Genomic DNA, 20312 nt, shown 5'->3' with positions numbered 1-20312 from the left:
TGTGTAGCTCTATCCTTGGCTGCTGGTCCTGGGCTCTATAAGAAGGTATGCTGAGCAAGCCCTGGGAAGCAAGCCAGTAAGCAGCACCCTCCATGCATCAGCTTTGCATCAGCTCCTGCCTCCAGCATCCTGCCCTGATTTCCTTCAATGATGAACAGCAATGCCAAATAAGCCAAATAAACTCTTTCCTCCCCTACTTTGCTTTTTGGTCACGGTGTTTTATCACAGCAATAGAAACCCTGACTGAGACATGTGCCATTCCCAGTGTATTCTAGGCCTCCAACTTGCAGATCAAGATGTAAGTTCACAGCTGTTCCTACTGCCATGCCTTTGCTTTGCCATCATGGACTGTAACCCTCTGAAACCCTAAGCCCAAATTAAATTTTTGTAAGTCTCCTTGATCATGTCTTATCACAGCAGCAGAAAGAAAATGAAGACAGCTTCATTTCTTAAACTCCTTACACCATAGGAAAGTATGGGACCTATATGCCTATACGCTTTGGGATTGTCTGGATTATTTGGAATGATTGGATTGTTTGAAATACAAAGAAATTGTCTAAGCCACCTGATATCTCATCTTTTCATCTTGCTAAATGTAAAACGGACAAAATCTAAAAGAGACCTCACAGGTGGGTGCCCAGAGTGTAAGTAATATTGACTGTTCTGAACAGTGTCTACTGCATACTAAATCTTTTCACACACACACATTCATGAACACACACGAGCATGCCTCTTCGAGGGACAACTTTGGAGCTCAGATCTCTCCTCCTCCTTCCACTTTTAGATCCTTGGTTGGACATGGGTCGACATGCACACATGGCAAGCACTTTTTACCCACTGAGCCATCTCCTTGGCCTAATGAAACAATTTTGAGAATTCCGGACTTTCTGGAACACTGAACCCATAGCAGTGGTTCATCACACTAGCACATCCACTTGTGTCCCTCCAGATGGAGATTGACACTAATCCTAACCGACACTGACATCACCCAAGAGAAATGGCCAATGGAAGTGAGCCTCACAGTAGAGTGTTTTCAAGAAAAGGAACCAGAGGCTGGAGAGCTGGCTCAGCCATGTACTGTGTACAGTTGCAAGAGGACCCAAGTTGAGTTCCCAGGACCAACATGGGAAGCTCATGACCTCCTTTAACTCCAATTCCGGGGCATTCAGTTCCCTCTTTGGGTTTCCATGGGCACCTGAACACATGTTAAAAATGCACTAAGAGTTTATGAGCATGGCCATGGGGGAAACAGTCACTCCACTTTCACAACACTCTGAAAAGTGCAAGCAATCTCACTGGCTCTGCTCAGTCTCCTATAGGAGGTGAAGCTAGGGTATATTTCTAGTGTGTGAGTTCTGAGCACACCTATGCAAGGGAACTGTCGAAAGGTGGGGTGTGTATGTCCAAAAAACAAATCACAACTCATAAAAACTTCCACAGGGTCTCAGTATTAAAGCCATTCTCTAGTCTTCACGGGACTTGAATGGCCTTTCAAAGGGTTGACACATGTCACTTAAGTGTAAATGTTCTTCAATAAAACATTTTAAGTGGAATAATGCCGATGCAAAGGTAGCTTATTTGGGCACTCACTTCAGATGCAGCTGTAAGGGTAACAACAGACTCACAATACACCTGACCTCTTAGTAGAAAATCATGGCGGAAAGACAGAGTTGAAGAATTGGATTTAACCATTAATAAACGACACCTCCCCAGCAATGATGAATATAGAGGGTATACTTTAAATGAGAAAAATAGTGTTGAGCAGTGGTGGCACACGCCTTTAATCCCAGCACTCAGGAGGCAGAGGCAGGCGGATCTCTGTGAGTTTGAGACCAGCCTGGTCTACAGAGCTAGTTCCAGGACAGCCAGGGCTACACAGAGAAACCCTTTTTCTTTTTTGAAAAACAAACAAAAAAATGAAGTGAGAAAAATATTTAAATTTTATTTTCAAGAGCAGTGTGTGCACACAGTTTTGTGAATGAGGTAAGCCATTTGGGCATGAAGTGGCTACAAAAGCTTGAAAAAAATCTATACATTATTTGGTTTTGACAAGCCTATTATCTTGTGTTCACATGTAGAATATGCTTGAAAATTACCCAGTGATTGCATGAGTGACACAGTTGACACGCTTGTCAACACAGCACCTCTTCAAGGAATCTCTAAGCGAAGTGACCCTAACTATAGTGGAACACAGGCAAGTATGTGTGGGTCACATACAGCACGTTAAAGTGCTGATGGCATCAAACGATCATACACAAACTCGGTGACCTTCAGTCTGTACAACAGAACATACCTGAATTTTATTATAAAACTAACCTGTATCGGGTGAAGTGGGAAGTCCAAGAGTTGATTTTTTTTTCCAATAGCAGGTGTGATGACTACATGCCATTTTGCGGTACAAAACCAAAACTATCTTCCAACTATTAAAACTGTAACCTCTAAGGATATTAATCTCTTGGATCTCGTGTAATGTGCCACTTTCCTTTTATTCTAAATTCAAAGACCAGTTAATTTCAAAGTTACTTTTCCCCCCCAAAAGAAAGAAAGAAAGAAGTATCTGAAAGAGTACCATTGCTAGATATGTAGAAAGGGTTTCTGCAGTTGGAATCACTGTCCTCCCGGGCACACTAACTTTAGAGTGCCAGGCCTCTCTCTCAGGGGCTTGCAATGAATACTTGTCACACTTCAGTCCTTCCGCACCCTCCTCTTGCGTAACGACTTCGCTGGTGCATCTCCAGACCCTGTGCTCTCATCAGCTTCTTTCATCTGGAAAACAATGAAAGGCAGCACGTTCCCTGTCATGTAACCTTAGCTGGCTTATTTCTCTTCCTTTAAGCCCTGTGCTCTACCCATCCAATGCTGTTACTCGACTCCTGCACCTTGAGAAGCTGCCATGATGTCTTATTTATTTACAGCTGGTCTGATGGCATCTTCAAAATAACCCTCCTCATCAAATAAGCATGTGGCAAAGACCACTGCTGTCCACCCTGCAGCATTGTGTTTGTGACTCAGAAGACGGTCTCGGTCTCCTCGAAAATAGTGGGATTCCCACCATGGGAGAAAACAATTCATTCCACCACTTCTGTGAGTAATGACTCCTGAGCTGGTTTTACAGAGACTATTTCAGAACTTCTGGAATGAAAGCCTCCAGGAAAATTAGAAGAGAGGAAAAAACAAAATGTCCCCTCCTTTCTTTACCTTTCAGAGTGCGTTTGTCCCTAAAAGCAAACTTTAAATGCATGCATGAAGACATTATGCAGCTAAAGTCACGTCACAGCTATACATTCAGCAACAAAAATAATTTGGCTTGCTGACTAGAGTGTGGATGGAGACAACAGACTTTTCAGCAGGAGGAGGCCTGCATTTTAAACCCTCAGTGACCTCTGTACATCTTCACCACTAGAGTTAGACTGCTTTTGTCAATGCAGTCTACCTTTACATTGTGAGTGGCTCAGGTGACGCGCTCCTCTATCAGATGTGATGACAACATGTCTTCTGCCTTCTCTATCAGTTTGTCTAAAAGTGTCATGCAGGCACTTACTCAAGGGAACGGAGGGAAGTATGGCGGAAGCCCGTCCCTGTACCGAGCTTACCTCGTCCTCTGATGCAGACTTACTCAACTTGCTCACTTCTTCCTGCCCTTCTATGGCTTCCCCTTCCTCTTCACTCTTTTCTTCCGGCTCGCCAACTTCCTCTTCTAGAATGCAGATTTTATTAAAGACAGAGGCCCCATAAGTTAGGATTTTGCTACTGAAAAGTATTAAGAACAATTAAGGGAGATTAATTTAAATCCCACAATTAAAGCAACTTCTATTCTTCAAAACTGAAATGAAAAAAACCTAGCTCATTGCAAATACTTATTATTTTTCACATATAAAAAATCAGTTTTTTTGAAGCAAAGGGCAAGTTCCTAAATTATGATTATATAATATACAAAGTCCCAACGATTCTCGGCTCTCTGGTATTCACAGTGACACACCTCCACTTAGCGTAACCTCTGTATTCTCCAACCTGTATTGCCATTTGTCCTTCCTTTTTCTCTGACTCTCCTATGGCTTCTCTTTAGCCAGATCTCCAACTTTGTCACTGTCTTTATGAAACGACAGGGAGGGAGTGGGGAGAGAGGGGAGGAAGATGGCCCATCATGCTAGACTTGGGGGGATGTTGTAGAGGCCCCAGTGGGATGAGGATATGTTTGGTCACACCGCAACTGTGTATAAACTGCAGCTCATTTCTACTCTTGGCTGTGGCCTAGGGACAGCAATGTAGACAGGCTGGCTGTTCACAGGGCTGGCCCTCTCAGAACACTGACAATCCACATTGCGGAAATCACGTGTTCTTGGCAGTTCCCAAGTGCAGGTCAGACACTGAACAGGGCAGGAAACTGCAGGTCGGGGCGGGCGGCTCTCAGTCAGTGCCGGAAGGACGGGACTGTCACAAGTCACCAGCACAGCCTCACCCTTTTCCACGATGACTATGTCACTGTCACTTGGCTTTTTCTCCTCTTCCAAATCTTCTGGCTTCTCTGGAGCCTTCTCCTCCTCTACCCCTTGTTCCAGAGCTGCCTTAGTCTGTGCTTTACATATGTCAGTTGTCTTAGGACCCATGTCTTCATATTTTTTCTGTGGAAGTTTAACAAAGGCTGTTTTTACTAAAAGCAAAACACTATTTTTACTTTATTGTTTTAGTGCACAGACACTATGCATTGAAATGGACAACAATGCATCCTCTTCATCTTAACATCTATCTGCCATTTTTTTTTTTACACTCACTGATAAGGTACATAATAAACTCTCAGTAAATCTTACAGGAAACTGAATTAATTGCATTTACATTGCATTCATTACACAGTTTGATTCTGGAAAACAAGCAAATCTGAAAAACAAAGTTGAAAAAAGTGTGTTTTCTTTACCTTTACTTTTCTTGGCCAACAAAATGAAGTAAGTAATGCTATGGGCAACCCAGCCATCACAAGGTACATAAGCCAGAGCCATGGTCGCTCCTCTGCTGCTATCGTTAGCTGTCTGAATACACCAGGCTGTGGGAGAAATCAGCACAGAACACTTACCAACTTCCACTGGGAAATACAGATTATGTACATTTTATACCGTACACACACACACACACACACACACACACACACACACTCCTAATACACACTACACACATACATACACCCAATACATACCACACACATACACATACTACACACACACTATACACACACACCCCATACACACCATACTCACACATATCCCATACTCACTACCCACACACACACCAAAAATGAAAAAGAAAAAAAAGACACCTTTGATAATATGTTAATAATACATTCTGTTATTTAAAGAATTTCCTAATAAAATCACCCAGGGGTTATTGTTTTTTCTTCTTCTTTTATATGAGCAATTTCATAAGTGGCCCTTGTGCATGAATTTTATTTTAGTAACATAAAATCTAAGGCCACAACATATTTTACTTGTAACAATCAAGTGTCTAAAGAAACCAAATGGGGGTAGGTGAGTGGTTTTGCAGATAAAGGTGCCTAACATGCAGGTCCAGTGCTGGCACCCACAAAACGCTGGCTGTAGTGGCCTGCCCTACAATCCCAGAACCCCCATGGTGAAGCGGGGTGAGGTGGGAGGGAAGTAGAGACAGTTGGGAGGCTCTCAGGCCAGGCCAGGCCAGGCCAGGCCAGCTAACCTGGAGTGCACAGCACTGCAATTGAGGCAAACAATAACGCTGAGTTCTTGGTATTTCTCTAAGAGAAAATATTTGACATGCATAAAGGTCACTGTTAAAACTCAGGCTTGCACTGCCGACATGAAAACACAAAGTATTTCTTACTGCTATGAATCACAAGTAGGCTTTGGAGCTCATTAAAGCTACCATAATTTAATGAATGGGATGAGATCATAGGCATCTTGATGCCGAGTTCTGATGGGAGATGTCATTCTGTATATGTTTCTCATACTGGTTAATGAATAAAGCTCTGTTGGCCAATAGGAAAGGAAGATAGGAGGGACTAGGAGACTAGGAGGAAATAGGAAGTAGTAAGAGGAGTCAGGATGGAGAGCCTGGAGAGAACAGAACCGCCATTCCTTTGCTCTCGGTAAGACCACGTGGAAATACATAGAAATGGGTTAATAATTAAGACAGAGCTAGCCGATAAGAAACTAGCACCTGGCCAATAGCATTGTATCAAATACAGAATCTCTGTGCATTATTTGGGGCTGGCGTGGCGGCAGGACAAGACCAGAGGCGGCAGGCAGAAAAACCATACTCCTTACAGAGTTCACCATATAATATGCAGAAAAGCTAAATAGTCTGCCTGCAAAATGTATTCCAGTCCATCTTCCTGGCTTTTAGGAATCATTGCATCTGTGCACACCCCACAGCCGAGACTGGGGTCCCATGACTCCCACCTATAGTAACTATCATACCTCATTAGCATTTGCCACTATTATCTTCAGTCTCCAGCCATCCGCAGCCCAGCGATCTGCTACCTCCTTTTCTGAGCAGATGATAAAATTATCGAAGTAGATGTTGGGAGTCATGGACCATAGCTCTAAGCCCAGAGCACTGAAAGAAGTCAGAAGGAATGGGTGGTCATCCTCAAAATAATCTGGGTTAGGGATTTTCTGAGGGCTCCAGATTCCCTGCAAGAAACAACAAACGAAGCAGATGTTAGATGAAGTGATGACATTAAACAATTAAAAAGGAATACAAGAACCTTTTCTAAGGGACAGGGAGATGGCTCGGTGGGTAAAGAGCTTGTTCCTGCGGAAGATCTGAGGGCCTGAGTTCAGTCTCTAGCACCACTTAGAAAGCTGGCCTGTAATCCCAGACCTGAGGAGATGGGCATGGCCACCCCGAGGTTTGCTGGCAGCCAGGCTACTTGAATCAGAAAGCTCCAGGTTCAATGACAGGCACTGTCTCAAAAACAATAAGATGAAGGGCCACCTCTCACTCTCACATACACACATGAGCTCACTCATGCACATGTGCACACCCTTTGTAATAAATGCTATGAAGAAATGCTACAGTGAAGAATTAATATAACCACATTTGAACAGTGCGAGAGACATCAATGAATCATTACAAAGGCACACTAGAGGGTAAGATGACTAACGGAAGCAAAGCCAGATCACCCCCAAAATGTTTGCCAGCCTAAAAATTTTGAATTTTGACAATGTTAAATAAATAAGGAGTTCATGAAACACAGACACTAATTATTGAAATGGACAGCGTGAGTTCTCATTGAGAGAACTTAAGTTAAATCAGACACTGGTTGGCCACTCCCATAAGTTTTGTGCCACCACTGCCCTAGAGTATTTTGCAGGAAAACAGATTTGCAGGAAAACAGATTGTAGGTCAAACGTTTTATGGCTGGGTTGGTATCTTTGTTTCTCTTTCAGTACCATGCAGAGTACATCTCCCCACCCAGACCAAAGGCTCCGTGTAGGCAGCAGCTTGGCTTCTCCATGTTCAATGAGTTGTGTGGGTGTTGTCTCCATATTCCCCTTGGCCAACAACTCAATTGAATGTAACTTACACTGGAAGTCTTGCCTGGCCACAAGGGATGACCATTTAAGACTCTGTGTCCCCATTACTAAGAGTCCTTATTAGGATCACTTTCATACATTCTAGGGAGTTTCCATTGTACTAGGCTCCCAACCCTCCCCCCCCACTACCCCCTAATTCCAGTGGTCTCTCCCTGAATGTTCTTCCTCTACAGCACCTCTGTCACACCATGATCCCCAACTCCCATGCCCATCCACCCCCAGTCACTCTAAAAATCTATCCTACTTCCCCCTCCCAGTGAGACTCATGCACTCTCCCCATCCCTCCTTTTTTACCTAGCCTAAATTAGACGACTTTCTTTGACTTCATAAATTACAAATTGAACTTCTAAAAATAGAGAAAGCAACTTGACCTGACTACGGAGCCAGGACAGTGATTATTACCTGGTAGCTAGGATTATTGATCATTGGCGGTTTCCAGACTCCTTTGTATTTTGGGTTATCTATCATAGGAGGTTTCCACTTGCCACATCCAATTTGACAGGCTGGATTAGGCATGTGTGGTGCCTCCCATTCTCCATCCATGTCGTCATTCCTGAAGTTATTGGGGTCAGAGGTAATATATTAGTCTCCAGTCTTTGCAGGGCACAATAAAAATTCATAAATAGTCAGGATACACTTGGGACCTTTCCTGGAATTGAAGAATGCTTACCAATCATCAGGTTTCTGAGCACTAGGATTGGGGATAAATTTTGGTTCATCATCAAGCCAGCCATCAGGTTTAACAGCACTTGAGTCTTCTATTTGGGCGGGCTCATTTTCATCCCTGTAAATGCATTATTACAGTGTATTTATTTACTGTTTTAGGAAGTTCTTAAATACATATGTCAACATGTCCAGAAGGTTCTGCAGCACTAAGTCCTATTATTTGGTTTATGTGCCTACTAAGGTCACTATATACCCCCCCCCAACATACACACTTCATTTGCCTGTCATATGGTCTCGTGCTCTATGAAGATATGTACACAGACTTTTTTTTTTTTACATAAATAATAGCATTGCATACATGGCATGCTGAATCTTGTTTTTATCATTTAAACTCAGTCAATAAAAATGATGTACTGGATGACTGCTGATATGGTTTGGACTTTATGTGCTGAAGGCTTGGTCCCCACTGTAGCTAAATTCGAGTGAGGTCTCGATGATGAGGGCTTTGGTTTCATTAATGAATCCATTTCCAGATTCCCAGCCTAATGGATTTCAAGCCGGAGATTCTGTTATAAAGTTATTCCCCTCTGTTTCCAGGCTGAAACAATGTGGGCAGCTTTGCTTCATAACATGTGCCTTTCCAAGGCATCCTGATGGCAGGTGCTGCCCACCGGCAATGGAGCCAGGTACCATGGATGAAAGAAACCTCTGAAGCCGAGCCCAGTCTTTCTTCTTATGTGTTGATTCCTGGGGGTTTTCTGTCACAGTGAAGGAAATCTAACACAGAAACTGGTACCAAGGAATGTGATCACTTCCATGACCAACCCTGGCCATGTGGTACTGAGGCCTTTGGAACTTTTATGTGTGGGGGAATAGCTTGGGAAGGTCTGGAGACTAGGACTACAAAGATTGGAGGGGGCTGGAAACAGAGCTCAGTGGGCAATCCTGGTGATATCTCAAGTGAGGCAGGAGCTGCCGAGAGGAACACGGACAAAAGGCCTGCCTCCAATAGCCAGGAGTTGGGTATCTCCATCCAAGCTAGGCATAGACAGCAGCCCAAATACACATGCAAACCATTCACATCTCTTTTGGTAGCTTACTTCTTTTACATTAAGAAATTAGCCATTTGCTGGTAAAAATCTTTCCACTTTCTACTTTCTCAGGGTTTAAAAGATTCCCATTTGTTTACCATTTCTTTCCCTATGTGCATGCAAACACATATGCACATGTATGTGCATGTGCTCTTAGCCACAGCACACAGGAGGTCAGAGGACAAATTGCAGAAGTTGACTCTCTCTTCCCTATGGGCTTAGAGGTAGAATTCTGGCCATCCATCAGGTCTACTGGCAGGCACCTTTACCTGATGAACCATCTCACCAGCCTCATGTGTTTTTAAATATATGGCTACTATTATTTATGTATTTATTTATTTTCTATGTAGCCAAGATTGTGACACTCTAACACTCCTGCTCACATTTTCCAAGTGCTGAGCTACAGGTTTCCAACATGATGCCTGGCCTTTAACACATGTCTGCTGTTGTTCCTTTTGCCATATGCAAACCTCGGGATGTCCTGACTTCTGCATAGGCATTGTGGGCCTGGCACACACATACATACAAAATAATGTAAAAAGAAATTTCTAAAACATTTGACAAACTTAAGATGATACTTCAGCAAGGAAGTGATATAAACGGAAGTAAAAAGACCAGGTACTAAGTGAGAGTTGGGAAATGTGAGTTAAAACAGTAGGATTCCACTGCAAACCTTTTAGAATGGCCAAAAAGACAAGAAAAATGGGAATAAAATGTTCTAAATGAAAAGCAGCTGAAACCCTTGTATGAGGCTTGTGGGGATGCAAAATAGCATGGACCTCAGGAAATTCTGGCAGCTTCTCATCAATTCACCCATATATTTCCTGAACAGGACAGTAAATCCATTCCTAGGTATTTACCCACGATGTGGGAAATTTATGTCCAGCCAATATTCTACCACATCCAGTATGTCTACCACACATTTACTTGTAATTACAGGAAACTGGAAAATCTTGCAATTTCCCATCAGTTTGTGAACAGGTGAACCAGTAATGACACAGTCCCAGCACTGTGCAACTGCTACAGTCGAAGGCACCAATACAGGGTACAGGGCAGGCTCGGGAGGCGGGTGGAGAAGCCAGATCCTATGAGTCCATTTTACACAGTTTTTGCCAAGCTACAGAAATGGAAGCCTCATCGGGTGTAGAACGTGAGGTCCTCCTGGCAAGATGGAAATGCTTCTGATGTCTGTGTGTTCATCAGAGCCCACTGAAGTATGCAAACAGCAAGTGAATTTAGCAGCAAAAAATCTACACTTCAATGAATCTGAAAAAAATCCTAAGTAGAACCCAACAAAAGACATAAAAAAGATAATGATAGTGCCGAGCAGGTGGACTGTAAGTCAACGTTAGATAATCAGCCACTATAATTCACTGTACTAAGAAAACAGGAAGAGGGCAGTCATTTCAACAAGTGTGTAAAACCATTTTATACTCTCATAGGAGTCAAAGAATTTTTTTTTTCTCCTGGTATTTGTATCTACACCTTGGTGAAGTCTCCGTCTAGCTAGGATAGCAGGTGGCAGCATGCTATTTCTAGACCCAGTTATAAAATATCATGCCAATTTCAGGGGGGCTGTCTCCCTTTTTAGATCACTACTTCTGAGGTGTGATCTAAGATGCCATGAACACACCCAAAGGGAGCCTAGGTAGGGAAGGATGAAAACCTCCTGGGATCAGACACTTGAGCTGGTTAGGAAGTGGCAGCATCTCCTCAAAGTCAGAGTCCCTCCACTGGGCCACCTCTACATCCCTGCCTCAACCCAGTGAAGTGATAGGCAGCATGTGTTGCCTGTAAGCTTGGGGATATTTGTTACACAGCATAACCTAACATGGTGGTTAAATACAAAAAGAAATATATTTAGCAAACCTTAATTAAGGGTTATGCAGCCAGCAAGAAAATGTTTTGTAGGAATAAAAGTACATGGTCTTACTGTAAAAATCACAGAGCATATCTGAAGGACAAAGACTAATTCAGCAGAAAGACATACAATGGCTTTCGAACCACCCTACCTCAGCCTGTACAAGGACTCATCAACTGAATGCATTTCAGTTAAAGAAAACCTCTAGTCCCCACAAATGGAAAACAACACAAATACATGGCTTGTAAAGAGAACTAATGCTTCAGGATGATGACACCATGAATCCCACAAAGGCTTTGTAAGATGCTGACAGTAAGGCCACCTAAAGCCAAGTCATTATTAAACAAATGATCAAACAAACAAAAACCACCAGCCAACCAAATAAACAAACAAACAAACAACAACAACAACAACCAAAAAACCAATCTGCACCTGTAGAGAACACCACACACATATGAAGAATAAGACAGGAATTAAGATGAAAGTCATGATGTTTCAAACTCATGGATCTTCCCATAGAACTGCTATCATTAAAATATGAACACATGATGAAAAAAAGGGAAACAAAGTGAAAATATTAAAGAAAATTTAAAATTGAGAGAGAGAGAGAGAAATGCAACATCCATTTCTGAAGATTATTCCATACTAAATCATCAAAGCAAACAGTAAGCTGTTAAAAGTTTCATTGGCTGTAAGTGTCACTGACCCATCCTGGGACCGTTCAGGCCAGTAGCTGAGCTCTTGGCTTACCAGTCCTCTGGCTTGACTGCGGTGGGGTCGGGGATTTTGGCTCTGTCATCCCACTCATCTGGCTTCTTATCACTGGGATCATCGATTTCCCTGGGTGGATTGACAGGTGGGACCACATCCTCTAGCAAACTCCCTTGGTTCACAATTTTCTGATCAACGAATATTTCAAATGTATCATCTGGATTCATCACTAAAGAACAATGTCAATATATTATAGTTAGTATTCAGACAGACATTGCAGAGATAATCTTCTAAATACTAAAATGACCTGAACTGTATGGACACAATTTTCTCCTAACGAGGAAAAACCAGTGTATTGGATCACTAGCTACATATTTTCTAATGATAAAATTTATTTTAAACTCATTTTTAAATAGTAAAACTTTACATTATTTCCATGGTGGGGACTCATGGCTACAAAGTGTCCCCCTTTACAGTTACAGAATATAAGCCAATCTTCCTCACATTAAAACAAAACCCTCAAACTTAGAAGGTTGCAAGAATATTACAAAGAACTCAAGCTGTTTTAGAACCACTTGAGAGTTCCTGACCCAGTATCTATCATTTGTAAAATTGGATTTCCTACACTCGTATTTTCTATGTAAATCCCACTCAACAAAGTAGAATCACTGCGTGAATTCCATTTCTCTTCAGAACTCCCCCCCACAATTGGGCACTTTTTCTCCCTGTGTTATGGAATGGTATACCAAGGGTGTAGAGGTGAGTCTTCCTGTCTGTAAAGAACTCTTTCAGATCAACATCTGGAGGTTTGGCATGCTTTTCTTCAAAAACTCCAGTTTTGGGATGTTTGTGTCTGAAGATGAAATGAAGTTTATAATCTTCTCCACACTTGTCTGGTCCAAACATGATGGTATAGGATGTTTTATCATAAAAGTTTTCCTTCAAAGAGAGATGACAGTCTAATTAGTCCAGAGTCACACCACAGTCTGTGACCCTGTTCTGTCCAGTGTGTGGCGTTCACAAACGACATCAAATGCCAACTTAGGAATTAACACAAATGACAATAAAGGATACGGCAAAGTGAAAACTTTGGTTTGGGAGTCATCTGTTGTTCCTTTAGAAAGTCACATGCTGCTTCCCTCCTGAAGGTACAGGAGGAGCAGGGGCCTCGGCATCAGAACACACTTTGCCCTTCTCCCAAATATGTGCCAACAGTTCACAGGAAATGAAGCACACATACGACCTTAGACTAAAGTGACTATTCATTACCACTGTTCAGGAGCAAACGGGAAAATGACCCTTAGTAAAATGTGCTCGACAAAGAGAGGAACGCCCAGTGTCATTCCCTGTGGGATGTAATCCTCCAGCACGTAATTCTGCACTCAGATACTGCAGCTCCGAAGCACACACCAAGCGTGTGTGGCTGAGAGAGTTTCTGAACCCTCTGAATCCCTATGCCATCACATCTCAAATGTGGAGGTGACAGTTTCTACCTCAGAAGGGTTCTCTGAGGATTCATTGAGTCCAATGAAGTACTTAAAGGAATTCAAGGCCACCCTGCCACTGAGACTCACAAGATCTTCACTAACTATGTCCTACAAATGGCCTCTCTTTCGCCTGATCCTAAAGCCAGCAGCTCAGAGGACGACCTCTGATGTCCACCTCACAGCTTGCCCACAGCAAAGCCATTTCAACAATAGGTGATGTCTCTACAGAGCTTGCACTTTTCCTTTGCAGAATGCTATAAGAAACGTCCCCAACCTATCAGAACTATAAACTTCAGTTTTTTTCTGTGTATTGGTGACATTTGAAACAGCCCAGTCTCTAATGTGGGCTTCAGGCCACGTTTACTTGTGCTTCTCTTAACAAACTTGTGAAGAACTTCAATTGACACATTCCTCATCAGTATCTCTAAGCACCTTCACGTCTATTCTTATACAGGACTCAGTTATTAATGTTACTAAAGAGTACAGAATTGATGTTTTCATCAGGTAAGGCAGCTGTGTTATAAACCTTGAAGGCATGTAAAGATCATGTAGACTCAAGTTGGAAAAAGACATAGTTACTTTTTTCAATTGAAAATGAACTTTTCAGTTGTGGTCAACCACTCCTTAAAATACTTACTGACTTCAATAAGGTGTTCTTAGATATTAAAATGTCATACCAGAATCAAATCATCAGTGTCTGCTAGCAGTTTAATGTATGCACCTCCACAATCAATACCATCTTGAAAATTTACTTCATATCTAAATGGAGGGAAAAAGAACCATACTGCTGATAAATACATTACTTGTGACTCTGTAAAGTATAACAAATTACTCTCAATTCCTTTAAGCAGAATTACTTTATATTGCTACCAAACTCATTCATATAAAGAATATCCACAACTTATAGGAAGTGAGCAGAAATGCTCATCTAATACTTTAAATCATGATGTTAAAATATGAAAGTATTTAAAAATAATTACAACCAACTATAGACAACCACCTCATTTGCATATTTTCCCCAGACAGTATTAAGGTAAGAATAAAGAGATTTTTAACTAAAACTGCAACCATGACTCCAAACAAGCCGGGGAAGCACTCCATGACTGAGCCAATCCCCAGCCTTTGTGTACTGAATGTTTCTAGAAACGGACAGAGATTCGGAACCCAGCACTAATATTTATTTTAATTCAATGACACCAAACCATGCTCAATAGTTTGAATTTATTGATTAAATTTCTCTAAAGAGGTTTCAGATTTTCACTCAGTAACTTGGGGTAGTTCACACCAAAATAGCCATGAGGAAGGTAAACGTCCACTATTTAATGTGACAGCTAAACACGTAAGTCTGTCATAGATTTATAACATACTAGAAGTCTCAGCCAAAATTTTTTCTGTTTTAGGTTGTTTTTAAAGAAATAGTAGCCTAAAAATGATAAGAGCAAAGCTTAGATGTCCAATAAATTAATTACTCGTGTGAAAAAAAAGTAGTTGCCAAGTGAAAAACGGTAAAAAAAAAAAAATATGGAGAAAAAGGTTTTGTTATGTTAGGTGAAAAAAATATAATAAGAAACCATATGCAATGCTGGTTATTTCATGAGTGACTATAGCTTTAAATGTCTCCCAACGACTTCAGGGAGAAGATGGAAAATAAAAAAGCATATACAACCTGCCAGCTTAAACTCAATTGGTACACACATTTGAATCAAAAAGAGAATAAAAAAAGAAGGGAAGAAAGGAAGGAGGGGGAAGGCAAAGTGTGAGTGATTCTGCAAAGCCTGGGGGCGGGCAATTCCTGCCTTGGCTCTTTCCCACTGTCCACAGAGGGCTCTAGGCACAGACTTTTAAGTGGGAAAGCCCAAACTGCTTCTTGACCCTTCAGGCTGCCCCACTGACATCCTGTGTGAGCACAAATCATTTACTAAGTGTTGCTTCTGTTTGCTCACCTATGATGTGGAGTGTGGCCCTCACCTACTTGTAGAACTTTAGGTGATTTTGATGATAGGGAAATAAAGGCTCAAAAATGTCACATTCTGTTATGGAACTTAGCAAAAACATTTTTTAAAAAGTTTAAAAATAAAGGAAAATTTATTCGTTTCCCCTAAAGCACAAGTTTTACTTAAAATACAAGTTGACGGTTTCCGCATGGGGCTCACTCATATCTTTGAAGAAAAAAACAGAAGACATGGTGCCTGGTGCAGCTTAAATTTTTAAAAGACATTGCTGTATTTCAGGTGACTTAAGGATGAAGGGTCCTCCAGGAAGTGTAAATACTGGGAGAATGCCACAAACTGGCTCTGTCAACAGGAGCATGGCTCTGCTGTCCCACCGTGCTGAGGGTCAGTCACTGTTCCTGTCTTAGCCTGCAAACTTTCTGTTTCTGAACACCAGCTCTGCAGGGCCTGCCTGCAGAGGCTGTAGTCTCAGATACTTGGGAGGCTGAGACAGGAGGACCCTGAAGGGAAGTTCAGCCTGGGCAACTTGGTGAGACCCTGTCGAAAAATGAAAAGTACAAACAGGGCTGGGGATCAGAGGCAGAGATTTGCCCCAGCACAAGCTAAGGCCTGATTGCCTTCCATCCCCAGGACCATGAGAAACAAACCTACAAGCAAAGCATACATTAACTTGCTAGTATAATCATACATAATGCATTGGAGGCTCAGCAAAGCATCTCTCGTCACATAAGGAGACTGCTGCTAAACATTAAGCCAACAGGAAACCAGGATACAGACACCATCTGTGCTAACTTGGGTTTCTCAGGAGAATGTTACTACACTTTCTAGGAAACAGTTAATGGGAGAAAACTAACTTACATGGTCAAGCACACTTGGGGAAAACAATATTAAAGCTACAGATGTTTTTTTTATATGTGGGACTTCTTAAAATCTTTCATGGGCTAATGTTTTCTTTGAGAGCCATGCATGAACTTTACTACTGGGTTTCCTCAGTCTGAGATCTGAAATGCTCTAAAACCCACAACACTTTGAGAACCACTTGGTCAATCAAACTATTTAAAATTCCAGAGCAATAGGTAATTGTAGGCACTTTCAGAACGGAGAGAAATTTAAAACAAACCAATAAAAAACCCCAAACAAACAACAAAATTTATTGGAGTTTTTTGAGGGATAGTGTGGATTATACTAAAGACACAATAGAAATGCAAGTAGAGACGTTGGGACAGCCTCAGGAAGGGCTGAAGCACACAATGTCCAGCATCCCACCTCTCAAGCCAACACCAACTTAGAATCCAAAGGGGCTTCATAAAGTGGAGAATGAGGCAGTAGGAAGCTTCCAACAGTGCCAACTAATGCTGTGGGCACTGACCTGTTTGCCACAGAAGCCCACACACAGATTTCATGACCCCAGCTCAGCTTAGGTCACTGACAAGAAACCCACACCACTGAATTATCTTAAAAAGGTGCCCAGCTCATACAGTGCTGGGCCTCGCCCAGACTCCTGCTGAGCAGCTCCATCCTAGAAGTAGTGGTTACACAAAGCAGGCTACCCTCATCCAGGGAAACATAAAGAAGCCTGCCTTATAAGGGTTGGTCCACCAAGGCTCCAAACAAGAAGTTGAGGCAAACAAAGCAATCCTCAGATCTTGGAAGGACCCTGGTTTTCCTATCCACAGTAAGCACCCACCTCAGTCTGCCAAGGACTTTCAAAGGCAATGGTCAAACATGGACACTGGTGAGCATTCTACACCATAGCCAAGAACATCCCACTAGAACCTTCCAGACCCTCTAGACTACAGACTCTGTATGACCTTCAGATATCCACACATGAGCATGACCTATGCTAAGCCCCCAGAAATCAATGTTTCCCCTGTCCCCACTCCTGGGAGTGCTATACCATGCCACCCTGGACAACCCCCCACAGCTGCATGCAGTGACAAACATACTCCATCTGAAAGAGCTGCATTCAAGCTGATAGACTGACCTCACAAACCGCTGTTATCTGAGTCACTGAGACACCTGCAACCACCGGTTTTATAGCTAAACATGCTGCATGATAACACACTACTATGTCCATGTAGGACTAAAGCTAGAGTGGCCTACCCAACCAGCACCTTGGGATTCATTGCCAGGAAGAAGTAATTTACTGTGAAAGACACTGCATAAAGCTGATAGAGGCAGCTGATCTCAATTCTAGAATGCTCATACGACTCCAAGAAAATCCAACCAAAGAAAACCATGTCTGAAACATGTGATACTTGAATTCTGAAACATCTGAGGAGGACCATGAGAGAAAAGTATTGTCCATGGCAGGAAGCAGATATTGTAGGAGAAACCATACAGGTTCAGAAAATAAATGGGAGAGTGAACTCACAGAGGTTACAGAAATAAAAATTAGGGGACTGGAGAGATGGTTCAGCAGTAAAGAATACTGACTCCTCATCTGGAGGTCCCAGGTTCAATTCCCAGCACCAACATGGCAGCTCACATCTGTCTGTAATTCCCATTTCAGGGGATCCAATATCCTCACACAGACATATATGCAGGCAAAATATCAATGCACAAAAATAAAAATTAAAAAAAGGAAATAAAAACTAAAGACTGGCAATTGAGAACACCTTAGCTAGCAAAGGTAGCCTTTTAAAACAAAGGAAAAATAATTTCTTCCTAGGGCAAGTAAAACCTCTGTCAATTCAGCACCAATAGACTAGCCTTGCGAGAAATTCATAAGGGGGTCCTACTTTCAGAGGCAAAAAGGACAATAGCTACCAACACAGAAGCACATTAAAACATAAAACTCAGACCACACACACACACACACACACACACACACACACACACACACACACACACACACACACACACACACCCCATCAGGGATGAACACTGAGAGAGAAATCAAACAATAAAAAAACTTACAAAACAAAAACATAGTGATAAAATTAGAGAATCCCCTGAATTAACAACATTTTAAACTAAATAAAAGTTATGCTGGCTGAGTGAAGTTAAGAAAAATGAACTAAATAAATAACAACAAACCCCAACAATACAAGAAGAGGAGCCAATCATTTTTCTGTATACAAAGAGATTCACAGAGGTAGGATGTGAAGTGACAGACAAAGACTTGTCATTCAAATCCGGTAGAACAGACTTGGTCAAAAAAGGTGAGAGGCCCAAATCACTAGGATGATAAAGGGGTCAGCAAAGAGGATGCAGCCCCAGTGCAGGTGGGGACCTGGGAAGGGAGCACCTGTGTGTGAGAGGTGAGCATGACTAGACTTAAAAGGAGATCCAGCCATCATGGGGAACCCAACACCCTCCAATTCAACAATGAACAGACCATTTAAGCTGAGAAGCACTGGATTCAAAGTATTCCAGGTCAGCCAACAGGCACAGAGCGCATCCTCTGCAGGTGCACCTTCTCCCAGGGGGACCCAGGAGAGACCACATGCCAGCACAAAGGAAGTTGCACAAACTAGAAATAACTGATTAATATTCAGACTATATGAAATACTTCAGCAAAAAAGAGAAAAATCTCAAAAGTCCTATTAGAAATATGTGCAGCACTGGGGAGGCAGAGGCAGGTGATCTCTGAGTTTGAGGTCAGCCTGGTCTACACCAGTCAGTCAGGGCTACACAGAGAAACCTTGTCTCAAAAAACAAGAAATGCAATAGGTTTACACAGACATTTCTCAAAAGGCCATACATATGAACAAAGTGTATTAAAAGACATGTTCTATCATGAAACAGAAAACACAACCAAGCTTTACCCCAGGTGCAATGGTTTTAATAAAAGAAAGAAAGAAAAAGACAACCAAATAAAAAACAAAAACAAAAAAATAACACCCTCAAACAAACAACAACAAAGCTGCTTATGATGTCAAAAAGGTAATTCTTATATATTGATGATGGGGCTATAAATTAATACAGCCATTATGAGGAATGGCAATAGATTTCTCAAATGAAAACCAGAAGTACACTCTGAGCCATTTATCAGCTCTCCCAGTATTAGAACATATCCACGGGAAGTATAGTGGTCCATGAGATGCCTGCACTTCTGACGTTTACTCAACCCCATTCTCAACTGCCACGATGTAGAAGTAACTGAGGTGACCACTGAGGTTTGGATAAGGAAGAGGTGGTCTATATGCCAAATGCAACCCTGTTCAGCCTCTTAAAAAAGATTAAACTTTAAATCATAGAGACATGGCTGAGGCCATGGAACATTGCATTAAGTAAAATAATTATAGCAAAAATTCTCAGGACATACACTACGTGTTCTCACTCCTTTTGGAAGTAAAATACTGACGTTATAAAAGTGAAAAGGAGTCATTAGAGGGTTGGAACTGAAAGGGAGAGAAAGGAAGAGAGGGAAGACAAACATCAGGGGGCAAAACTACACTCAGGAAGGAGGGACACTCTCTAGCGCCCTCAGGAACAGCAGGTGACTACAACAATTTATGTTCTAGAAAGTGCCAGAAGGAAGGGCCTCACACAAAGAAAGATGTGATAAGCATTTAAAGAGACAGAAATGTGAATCTCCATTACACACGGACAGTAACACACATACTAAAATATCAAACACCACACAGAGAGTACATATGCAAAATTAAAATCGGAAACAAATACTGAACAGAAACAGTAGTACAAAATTGTTGTTATATGAATGAGTAGTCACAAAGGTTGGAAAAATGTTCCAAATTTCAAAGCATTTCAGATCTCAGAATAGGTGTGCTTAACATTTTTTGACATGTACACAAACTGGAAAAGGCACATAAAAACCATGTGCCAATTATAGCATTTAACATATTTTCACTTCAGCCCATTGTTAAGTTCTTGATTCTCTTTATTTTTTCAAAACAATCATTTCACAGTTGTTTTGGAAATTTTTGGACATATTTTTCGGTTTGCTTCTCATTGGGCAAGGCATCGTTTTCTTATTAGTGGCTCCCAGGGAAACGCCACATTTATCTTATCCCTGA

At 41.8% G+C, this 20312-nt stretch overlaps 1 protein-coding gene across 2 annotated transcripts in view; it reads right to left on the bottom strand.

Moving 5' to 3' along the window:
* Positions 1 to 1919: 1919 nt before the first annotated feature.
* The window catches only part of Clgn (calmegin), a 35290-nt gene continuing 16897 nt past the window's right edge, over positions 1920 to 20312 (bottom strand). For both annotated transcript variants that reach the window (XM_051194896.1, XM_051194897.1), the window contains 10 exons: positions 14056 to 14137; positions 12638 to 12830; positions 11931 to 12120; positions 8233 to 8346; positions 7965 to 8115; positions 6441 to 6656; positions 4913 to 5038; positions 4460 to 4622; positions 3594 to 3697; positions 1920 to 2766 (listed from right to left, as the gene is read on the bottom strand). In XM_051194896.1, the coding sequence (XP_051050853.1) occupies positions 2686 to 2766; positions 3594 to 3697; positions 4460 to 4622; positions 4913 to 5038; positions 6441 to 6656; positions 7965 to 8115; positions 8233 to 8346; positions 11931 to 12120; positions 12638 to 12830; positions 14056 to 14137 (1420 nt within the window). In that variant the 3' untranslated portion in view covers positions 1920 to 2685. The remainder of the gene's footprint in view (positions 2767 to 3593; positions 3698 to 4459; positions 4623 to 4912; positions 5039 to 6440; positions 6657 to 7964; positions 8116 to 8232; positions 8347 to 11930; positions 12121 to 12637; positions 12831 to 14055; positions 14138 to 20312) is intronic.

This window comes from Phodopus roborovskii, unplaced genomic scaffold (assembly GCF_943737965.1).
Source record: "Phodopus roborovskii unplaced genomic scaffold, PHOROB, whole genome shotgun sequence".
NCBI classification, from domain to species: domain Eukaryota; kingdom Metazoa; phylum Chordata; class Mammalia; order Rodentia; family Cricetidae; genus Phodopus; species Phodopus roborovskii.
The sequence above is the reverse complement of the archived record's forward strand: the minus strand, read 5'-3'. Positions and strand labels throughout refer to the sequence as shown.